Below are 25,922 nucleotides of genomic sequence, written 5' to 3'. Positions count from 1 at the left end.
ATCTGTAAATCTGAACTCAGTTCTGACTACAAGACACAAGATAGCAGGTCTTCACAACCGCTTCACACGTAGCCATGGGGTGCTGAAAGTCTCTGGCCTGGCAGGCTTCCTGAGACGCTCCTTCCTTCTTCTTCATTCTACGTCTCCAGTAACAAAGCTCCCTGACTCTTCTGCTAACATTGGTTCCTCTGCCACGAGGTGCCCAACTAAGCTCAGCCTCTGCAGGATCCTGTTCCTGCACTGGGCCTCCCCCAGCCCCTGTCAGACACTGCCATACTCTAAACTTCTCTGATTTTCTTAAAAAAAAAAAACAGGTAACTATTATTTAAGGTAATTATTTAAGTTTCAGCAAACATTTAAAACACAATCTGTTGTAGGAATTCAAATAAACTGCACCTGTAAGTGACATCATTGCAATACTCTCATACATAGGAGGCTCAAAGCTATTTCTTGCCAGCAGCAGTGATCCACAGACTTAGATGTTGTTAAAAAGCTTACAATATCAGCAGGGCAACTGCTGCCTCCATTAGAAACATGATACTAAGATGCTGATTAATACCAGGAGGGGGCTTTAATCAGCCAAAGCCATATGCTATTTAACTTAAGATGAAAGTGCAAATGATAATCATTATTTCAGAAAGGATGTATTTAAAAGAAGAGCAGAACAGCAAGTGGCATCTTTTTATCATTAGAGCTTCTTCATGCAGACCCCTTTTTTCTAATGCTTTATAAGCTTTTATGAACATCTGGATCATTTCTTCATTATATAGGCTTCCAATATCATTATGTTTGATGTAGCGTTTTTAGTGGAGCTATGCTAAACTTCTAAATATACAATTAATTCCTATTAATTATAGTTTTCAAACTGGAGAAATTATCCATCATTAACTTAATCACTTGTATTTTATCTTAAAATTGTATTCACTCTTTCATAATCCCCACATCTAAAGCCGTTTCTTCCCTAGGCTTTGTGTGATGTTTTGCATGCTGTTTGTATAAAGGTTTGCCAGCCATTTTCAACTGCTTGTAGAACTGAAGCTGTCAGCAGCAGGCCATTTTAAAATAGAACCTAATTCTGCTTAGTTGTTTTACCAAGGAGCGCTTCAGAGAGAAGGGGAGGAAAAAAGAGGTGAATTTAGATCTGTAACGGGCAAGACTTCATTAGACTTGATGAAAATTTAGAGCTATGTTCCCTACATCAATGAGGGGAGGAGGGGAACCTTGAAAAGGGGAGAATAAGGTGAGAGAGTTATTCACTGCCTTCCACTCCATGTGGCAGCAATTCAGCATGAATAGAGCCGGATAATTTGGAAGTCTGCATCCACTGTACTTGGAGAATTAGGAGCATTTTTAATACTCAGTTACGACACTTCTGAAGAAAAAAAGAAACTTTTTCAAAGCTTTTTCTGAACACTCTCAACTCCTCATTTTAGGCTTACTCTTACTTAACGTGGAACTTAAACTATAAGACCTTCATTGAATGCTTCCCCCAGTGTCCAAGCCCAGACTTGGATCTGTTTTCTGCTCTTTGATATGGCACCTGAGCAGACCTGCTTAGTTCTTGTCAGCCTGCTTTCAGACACTGGAAGTCAGAAATGGCACAGGGAGCCAGGACTGCTGTTAACACTGATGAGACCTAAGTACCAACTTTGTGGGATGTGGAATATCCGGAGCGTGATAATCCAGTTGTTATCACCATCAGATTTTCAGTTCTCAGCACTCCTCCTCATTGCAGAAATACCTGGTGTGGGTGGTCAGGCTTAGCCATTGTTTTCACTCCAGTCAAGGTCTACTTAAGCTTCTTTAATCTCACATTGCTCCAGGGCTCTTCCCCTCAGCACTGCTGACCCTCCACAGCACAGCAAAGCACAGCAAACTGGCGTTTCGTGTGTAATGCAGCACTGCACTCCATCCCGCTAACCCAGCCATGCCCCACAGCACGTGTTTGACCAGACCCACAGCCCACAGAGGCTGCCTTCTCTTGCACTGGTACCATCACAACACTGCCTGCTTGCTGGCAAAGACAATTCACTCCAAGGCCCATCCCTCCAACCACATATTTCCTAATTCCACCATACTTCTCCACTCTCACAGCTTTTTCTCTGCTGGACCTGAAAGAACTTACATGTTCACATGTAAGGAATGTAGCATTACCCATGTTTTATAACACCAGCTCACAGAATGTCTCCTCTGCTCAAAGAACTGTCAAATACATCGAGAGCATGAAGATCTGATTCTCACAAATAAGGCTGTCTTCCGCTCATCTTTGCTTTTACTGACATTCCATGATAACAGATACTTCCCATAACTTTAACTTAGATTTGTTTATTTGATTGTCTCCTGTAATTTCAGAGAGCTCTTGTCACAGTTCTGGATGTCCTGTTTTGTTCAGGTTATTGGCATTATTCTCTTTATTCATGATACCACATGATACTGATCAGTCTGGGGCCATGGTTCCTCCAGTGAGTGCCTTTTACTTACAGTGCCATCTGCCCCAGCATCACGGAACCATGCATTCCCACTCTGCCCATCTCTCAGACCCCCATTTCAGGAGGCTAGCACAGTTCCCAGTACCTCAGATCACAGAGAAGTTAATTCTCCATCACTCCCCCTCTCTTCCATCACACACTGGAAAAATCTTCAGGGTTCTGCCAAAAAAAAAACAATGAAACCAGCTTGACTGATACTAGAAATTCATGCTCCAAGTGAGAGACTGAGCAGGAGCTCAAGTTTGTTTTATTCCCTCTGTAGTGAGACAAGGTTGTCGTTGGTTTTGAAAACTTGAGGCAGCATGAGAGACCCAGCAGCAAAGCTGCTTCTGCTGGAGGTGGAATCCTTCGGTCTGTTTTAATCACTGCTCAATTTCCTCCTAGCTCCTGCCCCTCCCTCAGTTCTGCTCTCATTTCTGCTCCCCTTCTCTAAATGGAAATTTGCAGAAATAAGACTCAGGCACCCGACCCATGGCTCACCCCCAGGTGTGCCACAATGTGCCTGCTCGGCACAGGGCTGCCTTTGCTCCAGAGGGCAAAGCTTTTACCTTTGATCACTCCAGATGTATTTTCTCCTCATAATAAACTGAAAATTACAATCATCCCTTTTGGGTCTCCAACAGCTCATTTGCCCATTATTTTTTCAGTAAGGCATACAATAACTGCACTGGTAAAAAGCTAATGCAGTTTTAAACCGAAATTCAGAAGCACTGAAAAAGAACTGTCTCTGCACAAGTAAATTAGCTGCCAGGTGCTCCAAGATGAAGACTGCAACACCCAGATCCAGCAGGGCTGGAAGTTGTGCTTCATCTCAAAAGTTTCTAAATTAGGCTAACGAGGATAGCCCAACATTGATTCTCTCCAGTTCTGCATAATGCACCCACCTCTCTTTGCAAATCACTCCTGGCTGAATACAGGGAGCAGAGCACTCCTCATTGCTCCTAGGTAATACAGAAGACATACACATGGCCACTTCACAAATTTATGCTGGAAAAGCTTGCAGCTGCTTCAAGAACATAAGAACTGCTGAATTAGGCTTGTGGTGCATCCAGGCTAGTATTTTGTCTCCAGCGATGGAAAGGTAATCAACCAATCCTTTGTTTCCCATCTTTTAACCAGTTTTCAGCTCGTAAAATAATCTGGCCACCAACCTCAAGGCAAGCTGTTTTCTCCAAATCTGTCATATGGAGCCTTGTTAAAGGCTTTCTGAAAATCTCAGTGTTGATGTCCACCAGACCTCCTTTATCCAGGCACACATTGACACCTCGTTGAACCGCAGCATGTTTCTTGGTGGGCTTGCTGGCCTTCTTCTGAACAACAGTCTGCCTTCCTGCCCTGTCTTGTTTTGTATCTCACTTCCATAGCAACTGACTAAGCTCAAACAGAGGCACCCACATGGAGCCTGAAATTCCTTGTGTGCCATAGCCTCAGCATGCTCACTGAATGCTACACTCTGAGCTTTGGTACAATCCCTGGACTTCAATGGGTTCAGGCCATTTAGTGTTGTGAAGGGTGTCAAGAGGTTCACAGCTTCACTTAGCTGCACATTATAAACCTGGAGTCTCGTACCCTCACTGCTGCCCCAAACCAGTCCCTCCTGAAGACTGTTTTGGGGTTTTTTTCTGTTAAGTTTCTCCAGAACTAATACACAGAGCCTCTGAAAGATTAAAGTACCTGATTCCTAGCAGTCCCATTGCTTCCAGAAGGAGCTGGGGACTGCTGAGCCGGCTTGCAGGTTGGGGGGTCTCAGCAAACAAACAGAACAGCCCATTCAGCCATCAGCAGCAAGGACCAGGGGGCCCTGTTAGTACTGAGAGTCTGCAAGCCGTGGGGCCTTGGAGGATCTTCCTGTATCCACTTCCCGTCCTCACTTATCTGTCTGTTTAGATTGTGATCTCTTCTTGACAGTAATTGACATGATACATTTGTACAGTGCCAGTAAAACAGGAGTTGTAGCAAAGCCTGGGTTAGGACCCTGAAGTGCTGCTGCAGTAACAACGTGCCCCCTTCTCTTCTGGCATTGCAGTAAACTCTATCTGCATTATAACATCCACCTGCTTTGGGCCATCTGGAATGCATAAACGTCCCCTTGTTTTTCTGCATGTAAATGTAACCCTCCGAAGACTCTTCTTATTGTTACCAGTCACTGCTGGTTAAGTGCTGTCAGACTCCCAGCCCCGCAGGGGAGAGGTGGATCCAGGCACCCCGCAGCCCAGTGGAGCACAAACCACTGGGAGACATGACTTGGAGGTGGGAGGAGGAGGCTTCTGCGGGGCTTCAGGGCGCTGTGAAGGGCTGGTGCCCAGCACGCAGCCAGTAGGGAGCATGCAGGGAGCTGTAGGTGATGTGGTGCTCAGCAAGGAGGGAGATATAAAGACAGGAGGTGTGAGAGATGGACGCAAATAATGAGAGGAGGGACAGAACCAAACCAGAGCTATTCTCTAGAGAGGGACAAACCAGTTCAAAGCTCCTAAAGATGAAAAATTAAAATTGTATAAAGAGATTAAACTGGTGAAAAACAGTGGGGGTGGAAAAGTTGAGGCTTGCTAGTGTTCAGCATCCTGTATACATCAGAAAAGAGAAGGAAGATCCATCTGAAATCTCACCTCACTTCCATTCCACAGAGACACCTGGGTCCCTGCTGGAGAAAACTGCCCTGGATTTCAGAGATGCAGCACAACAGGAAAGTGGTGCTGTAACACATCTGTTCTACTAAGCAGGGATTACCCTTGCACAAGATTTGTATAAAGCATCTGACACAGGTGAGGCTGAGGAGGGCTTTTAGGCCCAGTGACAATACATGACAAGAATTCATCATCATCACTGCTGTAAATTGGAGCTGAGCAGTTCCCTGTTGAAGAACACTGGTCCAGCCTGATAGAGAACACACTTTGAGCAAAATAATCTACTGCTTCTTGCGCCTTCTCAAGATTCAAATGCCAAGATCACCCCTTATCTGCCAGTCCTATTTCCATCCTGTGTCTGGAGAAACCGAACTGAGGATGATAACAAAACGAGGTGATTAAGCCTTCTAGAACAAATAATATTCCTTCTGCACAAGTGCTGAGGGGTAAAACTTTCTTGCTTCCAAAGTCTTTTGAGAGTCCTGAAATTCTTTTCTTCTGTGTTGCATTTTGAAGTTGCTCCCCACGAATTTCCTTGTCAGACAATACTAACTCTCCACCTACTGCCTGTCAGTAGTTTTCACAGAGCTGACATTTAAAAGACTTGGAGCTTGAAAGATAATCTCTCTTCTCAAAAGTTATATTTCCCAGCAAATATTTAGATATCTCCCAGACAAATAAAGCAAATGTGGATGTCTCTTTGTAACAGTTCAACCACAAAGACTGCAGAAGCCTGGGATTTGACTGAAAAATACTTGAGGAAAACTGCTGTCAGTTTCAGCCTAGACTTGTACTTACTGGGTTTTTTAAATCAGAAAAATCTGAATTTAAAAATAACTTCCTTAATAAGGTGGATGCAGTTGTCTGCTAGAACTGTAATATCTGAGTAGTGGATTAAGTGCATCAGCAATTTAGCACAGTTCACAGCAAGGAAAACACCTTCAGAATGCTTTGGGAATGTTTTTGCCATCACTTTTTATCCTTTTTTAGAATCATCCCATCCCATTGCACTTTAAGCCTAGATTAAAATGGCAACAAGGCACCTTTGGTGTTTCTTTCAGATCCTAAGGAGGAAGATCTCAGATGTAGCACACCAGCTTAGCTCAAGGTGCATTACTTCAGCCGCTCCTATTGCCATGGGCAGCCTGCTCTGCCTACTGAGCCAGGTCACTACAACAGCATTTCTTAGGAGTCATAGATGGCTTTCCTTAGAAGATATAGCCTACCTCTCTCAATACTGCCTTCTCACAAGAAATCTCATTTGTAAGAATGGGAACCGGTAAGAGAGCAATATTCCCATCCATCGTAACCCACAGTTTTCTTTTATGAGTTAGCATTCCAAGGTTACAAAGAGTTTTGGGCAGCTCTGAATAATATGTTTTCATAATCAGAAATGTCATTCTGTGTTTGTGTTCATTTCTTCCCCACCTTCAAAGTGCTAATAAGTATTATTTCATTACAATTATTCCCCATTAACCGATGAAAAGACCGGTAAGAATTTAAGTGTCCTGACCAAAGCTGTGACATTTTGCCTCCTGTTTCCCTGTATCCCTATGGATATTCATTCCTCATCTATCATACACCAATGATCCAGTCACCTCTATCTGACACTATTTGTCCCTAATTGACACTTTGCTTCATTTAAGTCAGTGCACGATTTCTGCTAGTTTTGAGACATGAGGCACCACAAAGCAACCACCACAAACTTCTCAGATACACCGTGCTGCTTTGTAGTCCCCTCTGTGCTGCTTTCCCTGGCACTGACTGCGAACTTTCTGAAAATTACACATTATCACGTTAAGCACAGTGGGTGGCACATTTATGACTGTTGAGTAAAAGCCTTTCTTACAAAACAACAAGGATTTTTACAGAATTCCTGTCTTGGTTGTCCTGGTTCCCCACTTTAAAAAAATCCCACTTTTTCCTTAATCTCTTAAACTTGGGTTAAGCAGAGTTTTAAGGTTTGCAGAGCTGTTCTCCAGCTGAGTGTTTCCTTTTAGATATGCACACCTCCTTGTTGGACATTCATTATCAAACCTTGTGTTTGCCTTTTATCTACAAGTCCTCTTCAGTGTTCAGCATAAACTACATGGACACCTTGCAGATTGACATTTCTTCATTCATGCTTTACCTTAAACAGCATGTGAAGACATCAAAGAAAGGAGCCGACTTTGATGTTACAAAATGAAAAACGCCTCATGATTTGCCAAGACCAGGGGAACTTGTAGTTTGCTCTTTTTCCCTTAAAGAAATACTACTGCTTTCCCCATGAATATGTGGAAATCTTTGCCTTTTTCACCAAACTTGTATAAATATTTTGTTCCCAGTGAGAAAACAAGCTTGTTGTCTTGTCTTGTTCCTGTCCATCAAATGCGGGTCCCAGTGCCTAAGTGATGGCGGTGTAAGGAGCTCATACTTTATTTAAGAGCTTGTTTCACACCTGTGAGTTGTATGTGCTCCAGGCACTATGACCCCCAGCATCACATCACTACTGCTGATAACAGTGTATGCACTGAGTTTTTCACTCCAAGGCCACAGAGAGGGACTTAGAAAATCCTGGTCATTCCCATGCTGTAGCTGAAGAAATTGTACAGCAAGAGGTGTTACTGGGGTCAGCCAGGAGAGAAAATAGCCAACACCCAAACAAGGCAGCCCCATTCTCACATGGATGCCAACCCAGCAGGTCCCTCTGGTCCCGGAATGAAAGAGAATGGTGCCCGGTACCTGAACAGACACAGAAGTGCCATCAGCCAGTCAGACTGTGTCAGAAGGCGCTGTGCTTCGCAGCAGGGAAGAATTGATTTGGTTTGTTATATACATTCCTATTGTTTTGAATACTATCCAAAGATGTTTTCTTTCTTGCTTTATTTCAGTGCTTGAAGAGCTTCTCTGTCCTTATAAGAATAGTAGAAATGTGCATAATTAGTCCAAGCCTAGAGAATAGAGACATTCAAAATGAACATTTGTTATTGATTTCCCAGACTGCAGTGGAACTGAGAAGAATATCATGAGACGGAAAGATATGTAATTAAATGTGATTTGTTAGAATGCTGCCTAGCTAGGTCATTGCATATGCATTATTTGACTGCCTTGCTTCAGTGCAAAGCTCCCGCTCCTCTCCCCAGCACAAACCCTTTGATTAACTGGGCTCTCTGCTCTGGTGGAAGGGGCCAGCCCTTCTGTTGTTTCGCTGCCGGCAGCGTTGCTGTGCTACTTCTTTAAGACTCTTCATCAGATGCGGTTTGTCAGGAACATGCTCAGACTGTAAGTCAGAATTGAGCTCGTTTGCTTTGATGTGCATTTGTAATGTGCCTGCTCCAAAAGGAGGGGGATGAAAACTTTGGTCACACTGTTAATCTGCAGGAACTGCGTTTCAAGTGAGTGGCTGTGAGCACTCCGCATATGCTGTAGTGTCGGCCTCTCCTTTCAGACAGAACTTCATCAATAACTGGTGCCAACACACCAACATACGTAAAACATTTACCATTATAGATTCAGTAGAACTGTGCTTAGCCCAAACCTGCTGCAGACATGCCTTTCATTTTCAGTGTAGGGTCTGAAATTTTCCAAAACAAGATGCCTAAATACTTCATTTCCTGCCACATCGTGCTTAAAGACCAGCACAGATCATTTGACCATTTGACTCCAACATTATAGATTCTGATCTCAAGGGTTTTGTCCTTGAGCAAGTGTTTGACGTGCCAAGGAAGTGTGAAGGGGAAAGGGTTACACTTCCTTGAAGGTCCACTTGAATGACTGTGAGAAGAGAGCCAAAGTGGTAATCAGATCGCTATGAGATCATACTGAAAGCAGCCATGCCTATTTCACAGAGCCTTCTGATGTTGCAGGGGCCTGTAAAACATTTAATCACCGGAGTTCCAATAAGTTGAGATTTGTTGTGAGCACTGTAGAGAGCACTCGCCTTAGATAAAACGCTGCCTGGTAATGCTCTTACAGCTACATGAGCCAGAATGCAATCGAATATCCATGGTGATTTAGCCTTGCATCGTCATCCCAGTGAGGGGGATGCAGGATTTCCACAGCTACATAGCAGTGGATTAATGTAACCGCTCATTACAATTCATGGGAGGCCTGATCCAGCTTCTGTTGAAGGCAAAGTAAAGATTTCTTGGCAGTTGGGGCAGGGGTTTTGTGTCACACTCTGCAGATGCCCTTGCTAGCTCAGAGCTCCCCCAGGGCCTCCGGTCACCAAGGAGGAACCCACATGGCTGTCGGTGTGCTCTGGTTGCCCCACAGAGGACAGGTGATTGTAATCCTGTCAGACAGCCAGGCATAGGTACAGAAAGGTTTAATAGCTAAACCTTGTCTGCCTTGCTTTTCTTTTATTTAAACCTGTGAAGATCTGACTGACCTAGAAAACTAAGTTTGGCAGGAGCCGTGTTGTTGTCCACTTCTGAAAGAAGTGAATGAGTTGGTTTTTGAAGATGGCTCCGCAAATACAGACGTGGTTGTGTGTGGCTGAAACCAAAGAGGCTTAGCGCACCACATACCATCCAATCTGACTCAAAGTTTGCAGAGAGGCAAGAGAAATTCTCATTAGCCAATATCCATTAAACAGCAAACAGGTTAATCTTGCACCAAACAAACCTTTCATTAGGCCTCGCTTTTAAGAAAGCTTCACTAATGTACGGTTTGCAGCTGACTTTGAAAGATGCAGAAACCAAGCTAAAAGTGGGCCAAGATTAAAGAGCAAATTACTCCCACGGGTCAATCCAAATGACCCCTTCCAGTTTCTTGTAAACATCTAAACCTGTAGACTGTCTAAAGCCCTTGTAACACTGGAGACATCTAAAGGTTGTTTCTATCCCTCAAGTGGTTAAAAGAAAACAAACATCTGAGCCCATTTTATGCTACATTTTCTAGCTTTGCTACCACTAGCAAGCAGAAGAACAAACATGTTTATTGGTACCAAGGCTAAAAGATGGTTCAGCAAAGGGTGTGTTGTGTTATTTTTGCCCTCACAGACAAAAATATATATATATATTTAAAAAAATGAAAGAGACTTATAATGTTTATAAAAATGTGTCTTTTTGTAGTGTAGTTGAGAACTTTTGACAACCAAATAGGAAAAGTTACCCACTGGTAATTACCTACTGGGCCACGAGAGCCAACCAAATAAAACTGACACCCCTGAGCAAAGAGCACTGAGATCTCAGAGGCGGCTCTTGAAATACTCCAGGTTTGAAAACAGCCTGAGAGCGCCAGTCCTTTCCTCTTGGCTGACGAGTACTTGCTGAAGAATGGAAGAGGTTTTCCAGCAGATATTTTGAGTGTCAGGAAAAAAAAAACAAACATGAATTAATGTGGATTTTGAGGAGAGTGATATTGCCTAAAAATACCATTGTTAGTACAGGTTTTTTGTTTTTTTTTTTTTGACAGATTTGACAGATTTATGCAGCACCTTCTGACAGTACGAAGTTGTGTGTATGACTTAACCTTTTTATTTCTGCCGTTTGGAGTTCATTCTCTGTCACTGTTGCCCTCTGCATTCAACTCTTCTGTAGACTCAATGCTCCTGACACTCATTGTTATTCTGCTCTGTGCTTTCAACATTATCCCAGTGAGATTCCCTCCCTGTCAAAGCACTGACTCAGTCTACCTCAGAGGACTTTCTGTTGATCTCTAAGACATGTATGAATCCTTCTGGTTTCACTATTGTTATTAGTTGGCTAAAAATGCCAAGATTCAAATGCTTAAAAGAAAAATGCTCACAAGCTTCTTTATATCACTTATATGACAATAATATAAATACCACAATTTAGTGCTCTGTTGTGCATTACTGAGAATTGTTTGCACTCACACTCTCTTCCTTTCACCTCGCTTGTATGCACCCCAACACCTTTTCCAGGCTGCCTATGGGATGTTGTCTAAGAGTACTGTATAGAGGCACAAGGACTAACTAGCAAAATGCTGCATGGTCGCTTTGATGTCCAGGCCAAACACTGAAAAGCACATTATCTATAAGCCATATTTGTCCTCCTTTCTTCTTGAACCCAAAACAAACCCTGGTCAAGTCACAGATCACTATAAATATTCCCACTAGGCATTAGCCTATTCTTAAAGAAATAGCTGTCAGTTCCAACTTAGCTGTAGGAAACCCTTTCTAGTTTTGTCACAGCTGTGTAGCAGGAGAGTAGAGATGGAAAGCAAATGGAAGCAGATCAGTTTCCCAAGCAGCAGTTATGCCCATTTAAGATGCTATACCCAGCCCAAACTATTCCTCTGGCTGCAGCAGCACATTTCTGGGCCAGTATCCACATGTCCAGCAACTTGCCCAGACTGAACTAGTCTTATTTCTAGGCATGGCTTCAGCCAGCACCAGGATTTCTGGGTTGCAGCTTTTACTCCTCCTGCACCCCTGCAGCCTCTGGCAGCCAAAAGCCATGGCAGAAGCACCTCACTGCAGCACAGCCTACTGCAGCCTCCCCACAGGCCCTGAAATCCCACAGTACAGCCAAGAACAAAAGCAGAAGGCTAAATACTGTGCAGTCAATAAGAGTAAACACAATAATCAGAATTACAGCAGTCATCATCAGGCTGTCACCCAGACTGAGGATCTGGGAGTTCTGGAAGGCCAGGACCACCTGTTTGCTGAGGGCCCCAAGACAGCTCTGAGGAGTCTGGGAAAGCAACTTCTCAGTGCTGAAGGCTCTATTCCATCCCTTAAATGCACACAGCACTGGCTGCTGGCAAAACTGTAATGCTACAACAAAGTACCTGCCAGCATTGCCTATCTTGGTAATACTTACTTGGTGCAAATTCTGGACCTCTGTGAGGCATCACCATCTCATTTCATAAACAAATTAGTTCATTACTAGCCTACTCAGCTGTATCACAAAGCTGGAGATTCTGGTTAAGGACAGTGGCCAGTTCCCTCCACAGCAGCAGATAGCAAGCATTACACAATGGTAACCCAACTACTTCTGTCCAATCTTTTCAGCCTTCCTGAAACCTTCCAGAAAGCAATGGGTGCATTGCTCTCCTTGCTTGGCACAACAGATGTTGTACATTGCACCACTGTAACATCAAACTCATTTGTCTGCCCACAGCTGCACATATTGTTACAGTTAAGGGAGAAAAACAATTCTTGTTCTGTTAGACTCTTAAGATGTGCTATTGCACTTTTAACTATTACACCTCTCCATCTAAAAATATCTCCTACAGACAAGTCTCCTTACCTGAGGAGCTCAGAAGCAGAAACCAGAAGTGTAAGCACCTTCAGCAACAATTAAAAAAAAAAGAAAAAAAAAGAAAAAAAAAAAGAAAAAAAAAAAGAAAAAAAAAAATCAATCTATTGCAAGTGGCCCATTCCTCATATTAGAGCTGATCGTTTTACTGCTAATTAAACTACCACTATATCATACAAAATGATTAAAGACTTAACTGAGTCTAACCTTCACCACTAGAGATAGGAAAGTAATAGCAAATCACAATGAAATACATGAGCAATTTAGGTTCTCACTGTAAAGAATAGCTGTCATTTTATTAATCAACAACACAGCAGTTGTCTTGACAACCTATTCTGTATGTTACAGAGAGGCCTGACAGCTTACAGGGCATTGGGTCTGCTGTGCATGAAGATGAAGCTTTGTTGATTCATAATTCCCTCAAGGAGCTCATAATTGTGGATTGCAGTGTTAAACAAGTGCAGACTAAGCACTTAGATCCCAAAGAATAAAAAGTGGGACTGTTAAAAGATTAAAGCAGGAACACTTTACAAAGAAAGGTCACAATAAAAAAAGTGTATCTCATCATCATCAGATAATCAAGTTAATTACTGCTGATCAGGCATGAAATAGCTACAATTGATACTACGTTCAGAAAACTCAAGTTTTCAGCTGGAAGATTAAATCTAGAATTAAAACAGGGTTAATTTTAAATCCGAGAGTTCACAGGAAGCTGTACTGGAAGAAAAGAAAACCTGAATTCAGCCCAGTTCTTCTAATTGAAGCAGTTTAGAAATGCAAACTTAGAGCTGACTGTTACGTTTAGAGGAAAGAAAGCAGCTCTTCACACTGAGCATTTTCATCTTTCAATCTCTGAGCATAATTACAAGCAGAGAACTCACACCTGTCACAGCCCTTCAGCTTTACAGCCTGCTGCAGAGCTATAGTTGAACCAAGACTTTCTCTTGAACATCCTTGAGCAGTTTGTGGGATTGCCTCACAAAGTGCCCTCCTGCCTCCTCTCAGTGCCTGAGAGACTTTGAAACACCACAAGTTCATTTTCCTTAAGGAAGATGATTTGCAGTTGAAGCTTTCTAAATTACTGTCATCCTTAGAGTAATCTACTCAGACCTCTGAAAGAAGGGAGTTTTTATCTAGTCTATGTCAAAGGTTATCAGAGAAACAAACCAGGTAGGAAGTGCTCACTGACCCAACAAGAGTCAGCTGGGCCTCCTGAAGGAAGATGGAAATGGCTGAAAGACATCAGAGAAGGAAAAAACAAAAACCAAGGTTCATATCACCAGGAGGTGGCTCAGAGCATGCCACCTCCATCCCCCTTAGGGTGGAAACATCTTACATCATGGCTAGCCAGAAAAAGAAGTTCAAGCTGGAACACGGTGCAGCATTTGCCATGGGGGTGGTATTAAGAGAGAGGATGTGGATGAGAGTGAGGTTCAAGGGATTCCCTGGCAGCCACGGGGAACGACAAATCATCTGGTTATTTTCATCAAAGTGATAGAAACGGAGTTGATCAAAACAAGCAGAAGGTACTGTTCTGTTTGGTCTGCACACTTTGTACGCTGCCACTTGGGAACTTAATTAGTCTGCATGCTTTCTGCTTCTGTCTTTAGTCTGATGGCATACAGCTGTTCGGCATCGCTGCCTCCTGTGCTCTCCCTGCTGTCGGGGCAGCCCTGCGGAGGGCGCTGTCCGGCCTCCCTCAGCCCGCCGCCGGGGGGAGCGCTGCTGCTGCGGCCGGACAGCTTCATTACCGGATTAATTAACCTGACCGCATCTAGGAAAGGTGTCTAAAGGCGGGGCCTTTGTTTGTTGCCTGAGATAGGTTAGGCCCAGGTGGTTTTCAAATGATGAAGTGAATTGATTTTTGCATGGATTACAGGATTACTTCGTTGTTGATTGTGGCAAGGAGGTCGGTCTGTCTGTGTTACCAGTAGGAACCGACTGCTGTGCAGGACAAACCCCGGAGCCACGTGGTGCTGCTACCACCAGGTCTCCTCAGCTGCAAAACTCAGTCAAAATGCTTAAAAAACCCCATCGTCCTGACTGCAACCATACCTGTGTGATGAGGGAAGAAGTGCGCTGCAGCAGCTCCTCCTCAGCTTGCATCACAAGGCAGTAGCAGGGCAGAGCTGCTGCTCCCTGTGGGGTCCCATAGGCTGTGCTGGAGCAAACATGGCTGAGGGCTGCACGGAACCTTCCAGAACCCGCTAGGGCTGCCCTAGAAAACCTTCCTTCCTTCTGGAACCTGCTAGGGCAGCCCAAGGAAAACTTTCCAGAAGCAAACTGTTGCACAAGACACCTCATCTTGGGGTTGGGTTTAGGTCAGAGAGATTGGAGCAGGGATCACGGCCTTTTCGGTGTCTCTGCTGCCAGCACAGTGGCTGACAGCGTGCCTCTGAAATGCCCTCCCTCTGCAAAGGCACTGAGGCCCACCCAGAGTGAGGAAAACCCACTGAACTGTCGGTGTGCTGAGGATTTCCACTGAGTGCAGGTTATGAAAGCTGATGAACTGGACAGACTGGAGGGGTCGTGCTGCGTGCTGCCCTGTGAGGTGTGTGGAACAGCAATCAGGAAATGCGAAGAAGGTGCATCCAAAGGAGGAGGAGAGGCCTTGATGTGAACCACATTGCGAAGGTATGAAAGGAAAACAGACAGGAGTGGGTTTAAGACTCATCTTGAATCTTTGTGCTGCAAAGACTATCTTTGCTTTTATTTAAATTCATTTCCTCTGAAAGGTATTTGTGGCATTCATCCGGAGCAGCAATGCTAGTCTTTATTTCAAGGTATCAAGGCCTGGCACTTTCCCCAGAAAATCTCTTGCCATGATTTATTGCTGAGTGTCTGGAGAAGCCGGTGAGCAAGATTGTGCAAGGATTTGGAAGATGGGAGAAAAAATCCAGGGCTGAGATGAGGAGGGTTCCATGGCCTGCTCAGACAGCAGAGCAGGGACCTCCTGGGGTTGCCAGCCAAAGCCCAGCTTGAGCGGTGTCTCAGCTATGGGACATGAGCTCCCACTTCTGGTTGCCTACAGCACCCAACACTCAGATCTGCTGAAGTTACAGCTCAGAGAGAAATAGAAAATGGGCTTTATAGGCTGAGGCTGACAAGAGGCGAAGGGAATGCACCTCTGCAGCATGTGCAATAATGAGATTCTTCAAAATGCCTGTGCCAGTGTGTTTCTTGCACAGAATGTAACAGCCTTGCACTTTGAAGGGGAACATGTATATCTCCCAGCTGGAATGCAGGCAGCATCCCCAGGTCCAGCAGCAAGTCACTAGCTCAGAGAAAAAATGATCTTTTCTCTGCAGTTAAAAAGTTCTACTCCCAAGATTTACTGTGCAAGTATCCTCCAACTCATGTTTCCTCCCCATTATTTTTTGTCTCTTGTAATCACTTCTCTCATATCCTAGAAATTCCTGTTTTACACGTCAGGTGCTGTGTATCATGCCTCACTCATGAGTTTTACATTCCTATGACATGGCAGACTTTGATACAATTACAGCCTGGTTACACATCTTAATTTATGTTACTATACTGCTGTAGTGATATCGGAGACAAATGTTTAATTCACAGAACCTCGGTTTCAAATTGCAGTCCCTGAATGCAAACAGCAGACTTCAATATTTTTTCATCAATTTCTTAGTTCATAAAAATCAATTTTTGTAGAGTTTTTACACTGTACATAAAAGACTGTGGCATCAATTAGCCTTAATTCTTTTTTTTTTCTTTTTTGGAAACCTCTTTGTAGAAAAATCTCATATTTCAGCAATTTGCATTATCCACACAATCTGCTTTGAAGTTCTAAGTTATGGTAAGAAAAGGATCCACTTATCTGCACATAAAAAATGTTCAAAGCTTATAAATTCCCTGAAACAGATGTACATTATCATTGGATTTGCCTTTCTCTCTTTGCTGTTGCATGGCTAATAGAGTTTCATGTGCCCCCTCACATCCTCCCCATTTAGCATCTTTTCTCTACAGAAGCATGCACCCTACTGTGCCAATCCACACTTCAAAGATTTCTGTCTATCTATTAGAAACAAAGCACAAAGTGAGAACATATGGCCCCTTTTAAATTTCCCACATTTAAGTCAATATCGTTTCTTTTCTCCTTTGGCAAAGAAACATAATAAGGTTTATCTTCTCCCTTCCTAAATCTGCTGGCTCTCTCAAACTGCTTGTGCCAATTCAGCAGTTACTTTGCAGCATCAGACTTGGCAGCACATATGAAAACAAAATCTCTAATTTTTTAAATTGCTTTTATTTCTCCAGATCAAGAAGATTCATTTAAATGATGAAAAAGGACAAAATGTAACTGCACACTTTCAGATAAGTGGATTTTAAACCCATGAAAGGGCACAGCAGAGTCTTGTTCAAGTTCCTTTCATAGTGACATCTTTCCAAGCATTTCCTAAAGGATGGAAGAGCATTTTGGAATCTGAGGCCATACTGAGTATGAGCATTCACTTCTCACATGTCCCAGAGCATCCACAGAAACCCTCTATTATGGCATTAATGGGAGTAGTTAGGCAGTAACAAGATGCTGCAGCCTCTCTTAAGGAAAAGGAACAGTTACTTGCCTCAGAATCACTTCAGTTCTTCAGTTTCCTCTGCTGAAGTCACAGACATAGGGAAAGTAGCTCTTGTGTGCCTGGAAGCAGAAATTTCTGGCCATTTATTCCATCCTCAAGGAGATGGCTAACAGGACAAGCAAACTTAGCTCACAGTGAGTTTCTGGACATTAAAAACAGCGCCTACATAAAAAAAAGCTCCAAGTTAACTTCTTTAGCTCACATTAGAAAGATCAGCAACCACATAAGTAGTATCCTGTGAATGCTGCCTACCTAATTTGTGATTTAATTATAAAGGATTAGGTTGCAGGTATGATGTTTTTAGCAGGACGAGAAATGAAAGTCTTGCCCCGCTCCTGGAAACACTGTGGTTTACTCCTTTAATTCATCGTCTCTAGCTAAGATGACTCCAAGTTTCATACTCCTAAACTGTCAACTTTGTAATCTTTAATTGATTTTAGCATCCATTTATTGGACCAGGAAAATCCTTATAAAAACCTATCCTTGATCAGTGCAAGCTGTGAGTGCCCCAGGGCCCCGATTCTAAGAAAGCATAAATTGAAGTACCTCTGTTTACGTCTGCCAATCCAGTTAAGCCGCACAAAGTTTCCATTGAAACTCACAGAAGTTACACGTGCAGAGCCATTGAGGGATATGGCCTTAACAGATGGCATGGCCAAACGGCAAGGAGTGTGATTAAAGACATCAAAAGTAAAAAATATTCCCTGAGAAGGCTGTAAAGAGAGAGGAGGAATGTGAGCCCCACAGTGCTGGTTTTTGCTTCCCTTCATACTTTTGCACTTACTGGAAACTCCAAGTCTCTTTAATTGAGCTTTTCCTCCCTTCCACTCCTTGTAGGGTGAGGGGGTTAATTGCTGCAGACTGAAACATTACAGTTTTCATTCTCCTGCTTACCACTAGCACGATGAGTGTGCAGGAATGCCTTGGGCATGCAGTGCACAGATGTGCATGCAGCAGTTGGAGCAAGGGTGGAATAAATACCTCCAGCCTCTATGGCCATGGGTGTCCGTAAAGCGCTTTATCTGTGACTTTAAATATCAGCACTGGCCAAGTGAGACCTTAATGCTAATTGCCATGGCATTTCACTGTTTATCTTAGTTGAACTAGCATTACCAGTCCTGGTTGTTAACAACCTCAAGTGGCACTTTATTCATCTATCAACAGTCTTATCCTGTGAACAAGCAAGCAAAGAACTATAAACACCCACTCCAAAGTCACTTTGCAGGTTTAAACTAAAGCCCTTGGAAAAAGGCCTTTCACAGAACTCCAGTGAGAACAGACAAAATACAAGCTTCAAAACAACATTTTAATCTACAAAGTTTTATTTGTCTTTTTAAACTTGTAAACCATAAAAAGAGCTTATCAAATATCTGAAATTAGTACAAGAAAAAATGATGACTTATATAGCAAACTGCATTTGAAGGTCCAAATTCAAAGACATGCATGGGGTTCTCCTGGTTTCCATTTGTGAAGCTAGAGACAAATTTGGCCCAGTTAATTAGGTGTTTTATTAAAAAATTCACAAAGCCTTAATGTGCTTCACTGAACAAATAGAGCAGAATGGGAACGATTAAGTGCACGAATAAGCACTCAGCACCAGAGGATCTGAACCCGGTTTTCATTCGTAAAGTACAGGCTAACCAAAATAGCACATCTCTTAGCTAGGAGCAATTACAGGCTTGCTTTGTCTACATGGACTAGGCACTCACAGGAAGACACCAACTCCACTTCCTAAGCACTTTGCAAAACAAAACATACAAAGACTCAGAAAGCACAGTGCACATAATTATCAATACTCCTGATATTGTTAGATTAATTCCTGCCCATTTCCAAATTTATAAAGCCCCTTAACACTGTCTTCAACATTCTTGTGAAACTCCTGGAACTGTCTACTCTCCAGACCCTGAAATACCAGGCCAACGAGACAATTAGTGTGATCCAGTCTGCAGTTTCTTGTGACATCAGGATTAGACTTGGTGTCAGTAGACTTCCAAGGCAAAGTTAGTGCTTCGCAGTTAGAAAACAGGGTAGACATGGAAGCTTTGGGCAACGTTTAACCAACTTGTTTGTAATCAAGAAGAGAAGGATCTGATGCTCTAATTCAAGGTGAATACTAAAGAATATAAAAAACATCTATAGAAGAAAAACCCCAGGTAATGCAAAAACCTCCCTCGACTTGGACTGGTACTCAGGAACCCAGGGCAGCGTTTCTCATTCTGCCACGCCAATGAGCCCCAGTGACTATCCACAACTTTCCTGCTTTGCGCCTCCCACTGCACACTGGAGATGGACCTCTTCTAGAAAGTCTTTCAAGTTTCCCCTGTGAAATCTATTCTATGAGCTATTATTGCTGTTTTGTGAGCAAAAATGTACCACAAGAGATTCATAAAAGTAGTATGAATGTAGCTTCTACATACAGTATTTTTTTCCTGCCTCCTTGCTGTTTTTTCCTCCACTGGTAGACGGTCCTTTGCTATTCCCACACTTCACAAATCTTTCCATCCTTCCTTTGTCACTCCTTCTTCACAGCTCTAAACCTCACAGTAATCCATATGTACAGTCCTTAAGTCCTGCTATTTTAAAACAAAGAAATTAGAAGAATTCATCCATATCATTTCTATCACTTTAGCTCAGTAGGATTGAATTGTCTAGAATTACATAGAAATACAGAAGTAAATTAACTCATCATTGAAAACCTCTCTATTTAATAACTAGCATCCAAACTGCAAATAAGATGCAGTATAATGCCTACTGAATAATTTCAATAGAATGTTATTTGCTTTTCTAAGTCTGTTTCTTTTAGCCCATTTTTAGCACATTTTAAATGTATACAAGTAAAAAAAGATCCTAAACATCCCTCTTCCAAGTCAAATCAACCGAAGAGTTGCTAAGTATGTGAAGAAAATAAATAATTATGTGATAAATTGTGGGTGGTTTTGCAGCTAAGTGCATTAGAGAAATCTTCTTCCAGAAGTTATGCAGAAAACATATGAAGGTCAATTTTTATTTCCTGGATTGTCTAACAAGTTTCTGCTTGGTAGATTAAAAAAAAAAAAAAAGCAGTCTGATAATGAACATGATGCTGAATGCAAGTTAGTTCCCACTGAAACCGTAAATCATGTTTGGAAATGTATTTTCAGATTTTGATGAATTGCATCAAGGTAATTAAAGGTGAGAGCTGATTAGCTGACATGTTTCCAAACATGAACATTCTTGCCTACACTCCAGGCAAAAATTATGTTAAATGTTTTTGCAGATTTTCTAGCACGATGAATTTTCCCAAGTGTAACTGTGCCCCAAGGGGCCTAACTTTCTTGTTAATTGGAATACAAATGAAATCTGTCACTCAATAATTGAGGTACACAACAACATGTGAAGAACAGTAAGCATTCATCATATCTATATAATTATGTGGCAACATTTAGACTGTTGAGCAAACACAGTAGTTACCCATTAGTAAGAGATCACCTCTGCCAGAGTATGTTCTGGGGCATTCACTGACTTCTGACAGAGGGTACCTTTTTGTACAAACACATACACATCACTTCCTCTAAGTTACTTCTCCAGCTGTATTTGCTGTTCTGTGCTCATGGTGACTAGGGTAGGAAGGCAGCCAGAGGGGTCAAAGATAACGTGGCTTGCAGGGTTTGCCTGAAGTGGGTGGTCTGCTGCTACACCAGGAGAGCCTGTACTTCAACCATGGGCAGAACTGGGTCTTAGTTTCTGTTAGTGAATAAATGATGGGTGGATGTCTGAAAGACATTTGGAAGTGCTTTATGGTACGAGTATAAAGCACAGTACTTCTGCTCGTTTTAATCAACTTACCAGCTTGATCTCTTATACGTCTCTATTTAATATCAGCTATTACAAAACCATCAGCAGTAAGATGCCTAAAAAGTAAATACTGAAATCACTGCCTGCACATTAAACCTACAGTACTGGAATGAAATTATGGGCACCCTGAAGCCAGTGACAATCTGGTAGTTTTATCAGAGATTTCACTGGGACAGAGATTTTACTTTGCTACCCTTAGCTTTGTTCACTTTGCATGAGGTACTCTTGAAGTTGTGGGAAGAGCTTAGCAATCCTTATTTTAGAAAGCTTGGTTTTCTCAAAATTCTAAGTAGCAGAGCAAAATTTTTCAGCTGAAATGTTCATTAGTAAGCAGTGCAAATTTGGGGATTGCCTTCATTTTGCTGAATTGTTTTACTTAAAAATAGAAAAAAGTGAAGGAAAAGGCTGCTGTTTTTGTTTGAAATCGCTTAATGCCATTCCATTTTATTTTCAAACAGTAACAACATACTAAACACTATTTTTTTCTCCTTGGAAATTAAATGTTTTTTTTGACCAGAAACTAAACGCTTTTAATTTTAGATTTGGCCACAGTTTTAACCCCTCTCACTCAAATTATGATTTTTTAAGGTTTTCAGAATTAAAACCAACCTGAAAAATCAGTTACATGACGCAGCTCTAATAGTAGGGAACAAGAAATTTAATTTTTAAAGTTAGCACTTTAATTATAAAGCCAAAGCATAGCAAGTCCATACCTCATGATCTGATCCTATTCCCAAAAACGTTAATGCAAGCTCTTTCATCAGTGAGATCTGCAAGCACTGACAGCAATTGCAATAAGCTCCTGAAATCCACGAGAAGAAGAAGGAAATATACTTTCTGAACTAGTAAAACTTTAATTAACAGGGGGTTCTCTTGGCACAGTTTTTGCTGTTAAATAAATAAAGCATTTAGTCAAAACCATCTATATTTACTATACAAAATACTGAAAAGCAAACGTTTTAAAAGATACGGAAAGTTCAGGTTCTGTGAAAAGAAACTGTGCTACATGTTACTCACACTTAATGCACATAACACAACTGCAGAACAGTATTTGGATACTGCATGTTCATACATGGCCGGTGTAAAGTTTTAGCATGGGGATGCCACGTTATTAGCAGATTGTATTTCACAGGATCTAAACAAGGCAGAATGTGTCTTTTGAATCTCCAAATATAAGACACCAACCAAATTAAAGCAAGGCTGTATTCAATGGCCAGTTGTGTTACATTCCAAAGCTCACTTGCACAGCTAGTACTGCACACTTCTCATTCAGATGGAATTTTGTTATTGGTGCTGTTATCTTTTCAAGCAAAATTATCTTTGAGCTTTTATGCCCCTTTGCAGCCCTTTTCCAGAACATTTTCTGGTTTTCAGCAATGGTCTGCATTAGAAAAATTGACAAGGAAATAACTCCCACCTCCCAGTCTTTCTGGCATATGTCCCACTGAAAAGAGAACAGCTTTAAGTATGTTTTCAAAACAAATAGCATGGCATCCCTCCTTGGATGGAATGTACACTTGTGTGTTTGCATGCGGTATAACGTAAGTCACTCGAATACATCAGACTTTGTTAACACTATAATATAAATAAGCTTATTCCTTCTACTAGACATATAAATGCCTTTTTTTTGCAGTCCATAATTATATATACATTGAAAAGAATGATATACAAGCAGCAAAAAAGGCTTAGACTAGAACAACTCAGTGGTAACTAACCAAATTTGTGGCCTTTTCACGTTTTCAATACAGAGAGTTCTGAATATAAATATTTTTGGACTTTAGGAATTTAAAAAATAAACAGAACAGTATAGTTGTCACACAGATCAAACACATTTTCAAAACATTTTTTTAGATTTAACAGAATACACTGTTGACAGCTTAAAAAAAAAAAAAAAAGCATTTTTTTTAAAGAGGACAAGAAGCCCAAACTACTGCTGATTCAGGGAGACAAAAGATGGACTTATTTACCAAGAAGCAGCGATCCTACTCCCATTCCAAAAGAAGGCAAAGCCTTCAACTTTTTATGTAAAAGTTGACGTCTCTGCGTTCTGAGGAAGGGCGACATCCCTCTAAATGTGGTCAGCAGTTCTGGTCAGCACTCCTTTTTGGACTGATCAACTCTAGTCAGTGAAAAGATAATCATGAAGGGCTTATAACAATGTGGGATAGTTACATTTTACAATATATACTATAGACAAAATACCACAACATTTAAAATAATTAAAACCAAAAGCAAATATGTTTGATAGAACAGTTATATTTTTATGTGAGGAGTTCCCTACTTCGAAGTACCAAAAGCAATGTAGGTGATTTTCAGTCACTTTCTACCTGCGAAACAGTGAACTTTATAAAACCCAATCGAATGTATTATAAAGCTGGGCCCCACAGAAAGTAAATCTTGACTGCACTGACCCTTTTTTCCATTTTTACAATTTGCTTTTGACTCAAATTTCTCAGCAGCCAGTACGGTCTTCTGAGCATGGTCTCATTCTCCCTCATAGAAAGGAAGCTCTTTGATATGAAAAAAGTAGAAGAGGCCAGAATGACTGTGAAAGATCTTTTTTTACATGTTGAATTGTCTCTAAAATGGGAGAATCACAAATTGGTAGGTGCTGCAGAAATTTAAATTGGAGGCACCTATGAAAATGCCATGTTACGTTTTATAATGTCACTGTTACTGAAAAAAATCATAATGTTAATACTCAAACCACAGATCTCTAAAACACAACAAAATGTACCTGAGAGTGTGCATATTTATATATATATATTTATATTTATATCTTATATATATTTGCCAACATTTAAAGTGAGAAAGTATATTTTCCTCAATTCTTTCTCAAAACAAAGAACTGTGGATTTAAACAAAACAAAAACCCCAAATAACCCCTCTGCTTCCCAAACCCCCATCAATTATACTTATGGCCCAAGCACTAAAGTTTAGTGATGGTTTTGAGAACACCATTTCACATCCTCCTCTTTTCAAATGGTTACCCCAGACAGAATGGAGAGTAAGCAAGAGAAAAAAAAAAGTGTATTTAAATACTACTCAGTACATAACAAACTGTATTTGTGTCAGTGAAGAATCTCAAAGAAAATGAAGTGTAAGTTGTACAGATGTAGCTCTGCTGACAAGTATAGCTAATATTTCCATGTAATTAAGATAATTTGAAAGGATGTGAACACAAACAGGCTACACCAATGCAGTATATTAAAATTCCCCCTGTAGCACATTACAATCAATAAAAAGAAAATAAAATCTGAATAATACTAGAGGTAGCAGCTGTTTGTATTTTCTGTTATTCTGAGCATCTCTGGAGTCCAAAACTTCGAACATTGCTCCCCTGATAAAAGGCTTGTGTGCGATCAGCTGACATACAGCAAGCAGACTGGTAAGCTAGATGTCTGCAATAGTGTTTGAAGTATCTTTCCTTCTACAATGGAAGTAGTACTTGTAAAGAAGTGCGTTGACGACCTGCATTAAATCACAGCTCAAAAAGCTATGGCTGTTTGCTGTTTTACAAGCCACTTTAAAATAAAAATCCACAAGTTGTTTAAGTAAGCTATGCAGTTCCACAACATATAAATAGAGTGAGTTTCAAGAGTTCCATATAACCTCTAAAATAAATGCTAGCTGAATATTAATGGAGTAACAATAATATTAATCAGTAATGCCTTAGTTCTGGTGTCACAAGAACGTGCTTCCTTCATATGGGATGATTCCTGGAGGATGTTGGTGGGATCTGTTTTATGTCTGGTAGAAGTGATGGTAGTGGTGGTGGTGCTCGTGGTGGTGGTGGTGTTCATGTCTCTGTATCATTTGTCCAACTTGACCTTCATATAGAATGACTGTTGGCAGGTCTCTCACATGTTCCTTTTCTACAACTGTCCCTGGAGACTGGAAGGTTTTGCACATTTGGTGATTCTCCTTTGCTCTCTGCTTATGCTTCTTGTGAACCTGCTGAGACTGCAAGGGGAGATAAGGAAGATTCTGGCCCACCCGTGCACTTGGGGAGGCCATTGGCATGGCCCCTGCTTGAAAAGGTTTATTTCTTACTGCCCTTCCAGAATGCACAGGAGCAACATTTTTACTCTGGGCCTTGGGAGATCTCACAAAGTGCTTGTTTGAGTCCTGGTTCCGGAGCCTCTGTTGGATTTCTGCGATCTTGGCATAAGAACTCTCAGCCAGATTGATGTGGCTTGGATCCACCACTTGAGATTTCCTATGGTGGGCATGGAAGGTTTCAGGTTCGTGGGAACGGGATCTAGTTTGACTCACAACTCTGCTTGGTGGGTCATGTTTTTGAACTGCTGGAGGAGAACCTAGAGAATAACAAGCTGGATTAGTCATCTAGTATTTCAGAGTTTTAATTAGTAACATACAGTTGGCAGGGATAGCATTATCAGCAGAGTGAATTTTTCCTAAGGAAGTAAATGCAATTATAACTGTCTAGTTTAACTGCATTTAATAATTTTGATTGGTAAATAATACACACACATATATCTTCATATGTAAACATATATTCCATTATATGTATTTAAAAGTTCTTGCATTTCATTCTCTTCCATTCATCTATTTGAAATGCACCAAAATAACTATGAGCAGAATAGTAAGAACTTGACAGAGGGCAGGGGGAAGAGAGGAAATCCAAATTACTTTAACTGGGGAACCGAAAGCAAAATTCCAGATATGAACCCATATTCTCTGATTTTTTGGTCTGTAATGAGTACAAAAAAAACTTCCAAATATATGCTGGTATCATCTTGAGAATGACCTCTACTATCCAAAAATCAATCCTCACCTCACCCATAGACTAAACTTAATAGTTCAGATACAAAGATTGTTCTCCTAGGCTCACCTCCAAGTTTACCTACACAAACAAGTACTTCAAAGCAGGCTTGCAGCACATTAACCACTCCATTGTGATTCCACCTTGCAGCATTCGTACAATTCTTTTCCTTCAAAATTCCTTTCCCCTGATGTGGAACATTCAACTAAAGAAAGAAAAGACCAAAAGCTTGCAACATAAACTACCAAATTACCTGGCCCAAACTTTGATGTGTAGTTTTCTATTCCTGCAAGATCCAAATAGTGGTTTCTCCTTTCAATGTTCTCATCAACACAATGACGATAGCACTCACTTTGCTCTGGATTGTTCTCACTCTGGTGATATCTGTC

The 25,922-nt window shown here is 41.4% G+C and overlaps 1 protein-coding gene across 1 annotated transcript in view; it reads right to left on the bottom strand.

The window, feature by feature from the left end:
* Nucleotides 1-21,190: 21,190 nt before the first annotated feature.
* Nucleotides 21,191-25,922, bottom strand: part of NKD1 (NKD inhibitor of WNT signaling pathway 1) — a 105,425-nt gene continuing 100,693 nt past the window's right edge. Inside the window, exons 9-10 of the mRNA XM_042877242.1 lie at nt 25,787-25,917; nt 21,191-25,066 (exon numbers count right to left, since the gene is read on the bottom strand). Coding sequence (XP_042733176.1) covers nt 24,492-25,066; nt 25,787-25,917 — 706 coding nt within the window. The 3' untranslated portion in view covers nt 21,191-24,491. The remainder of the gene's footprint in view (nt 25,067-25,786; nt 25,918-25,922) is intronic.

This window comes from Lagopus leucura, unplaced genomic scaffold (genome assembly GCF_019238085.1).
Source record: "Lagopus leucura isolate 7727_CA_CO unplaced genomic scaffold, USGS_WTPT01 Super-Scaffold_100017, whole genome shotgun sequence".
Classification (NCBI taxonomy): Eukaryota; Metazoa; Chordata; class Aves; order Galliformes; family Phasianidae; genus Lagopus; species Lagopus leucura.
This window is presented reverse-complemented; position numbering and strand designations above follow the sequence as displayed.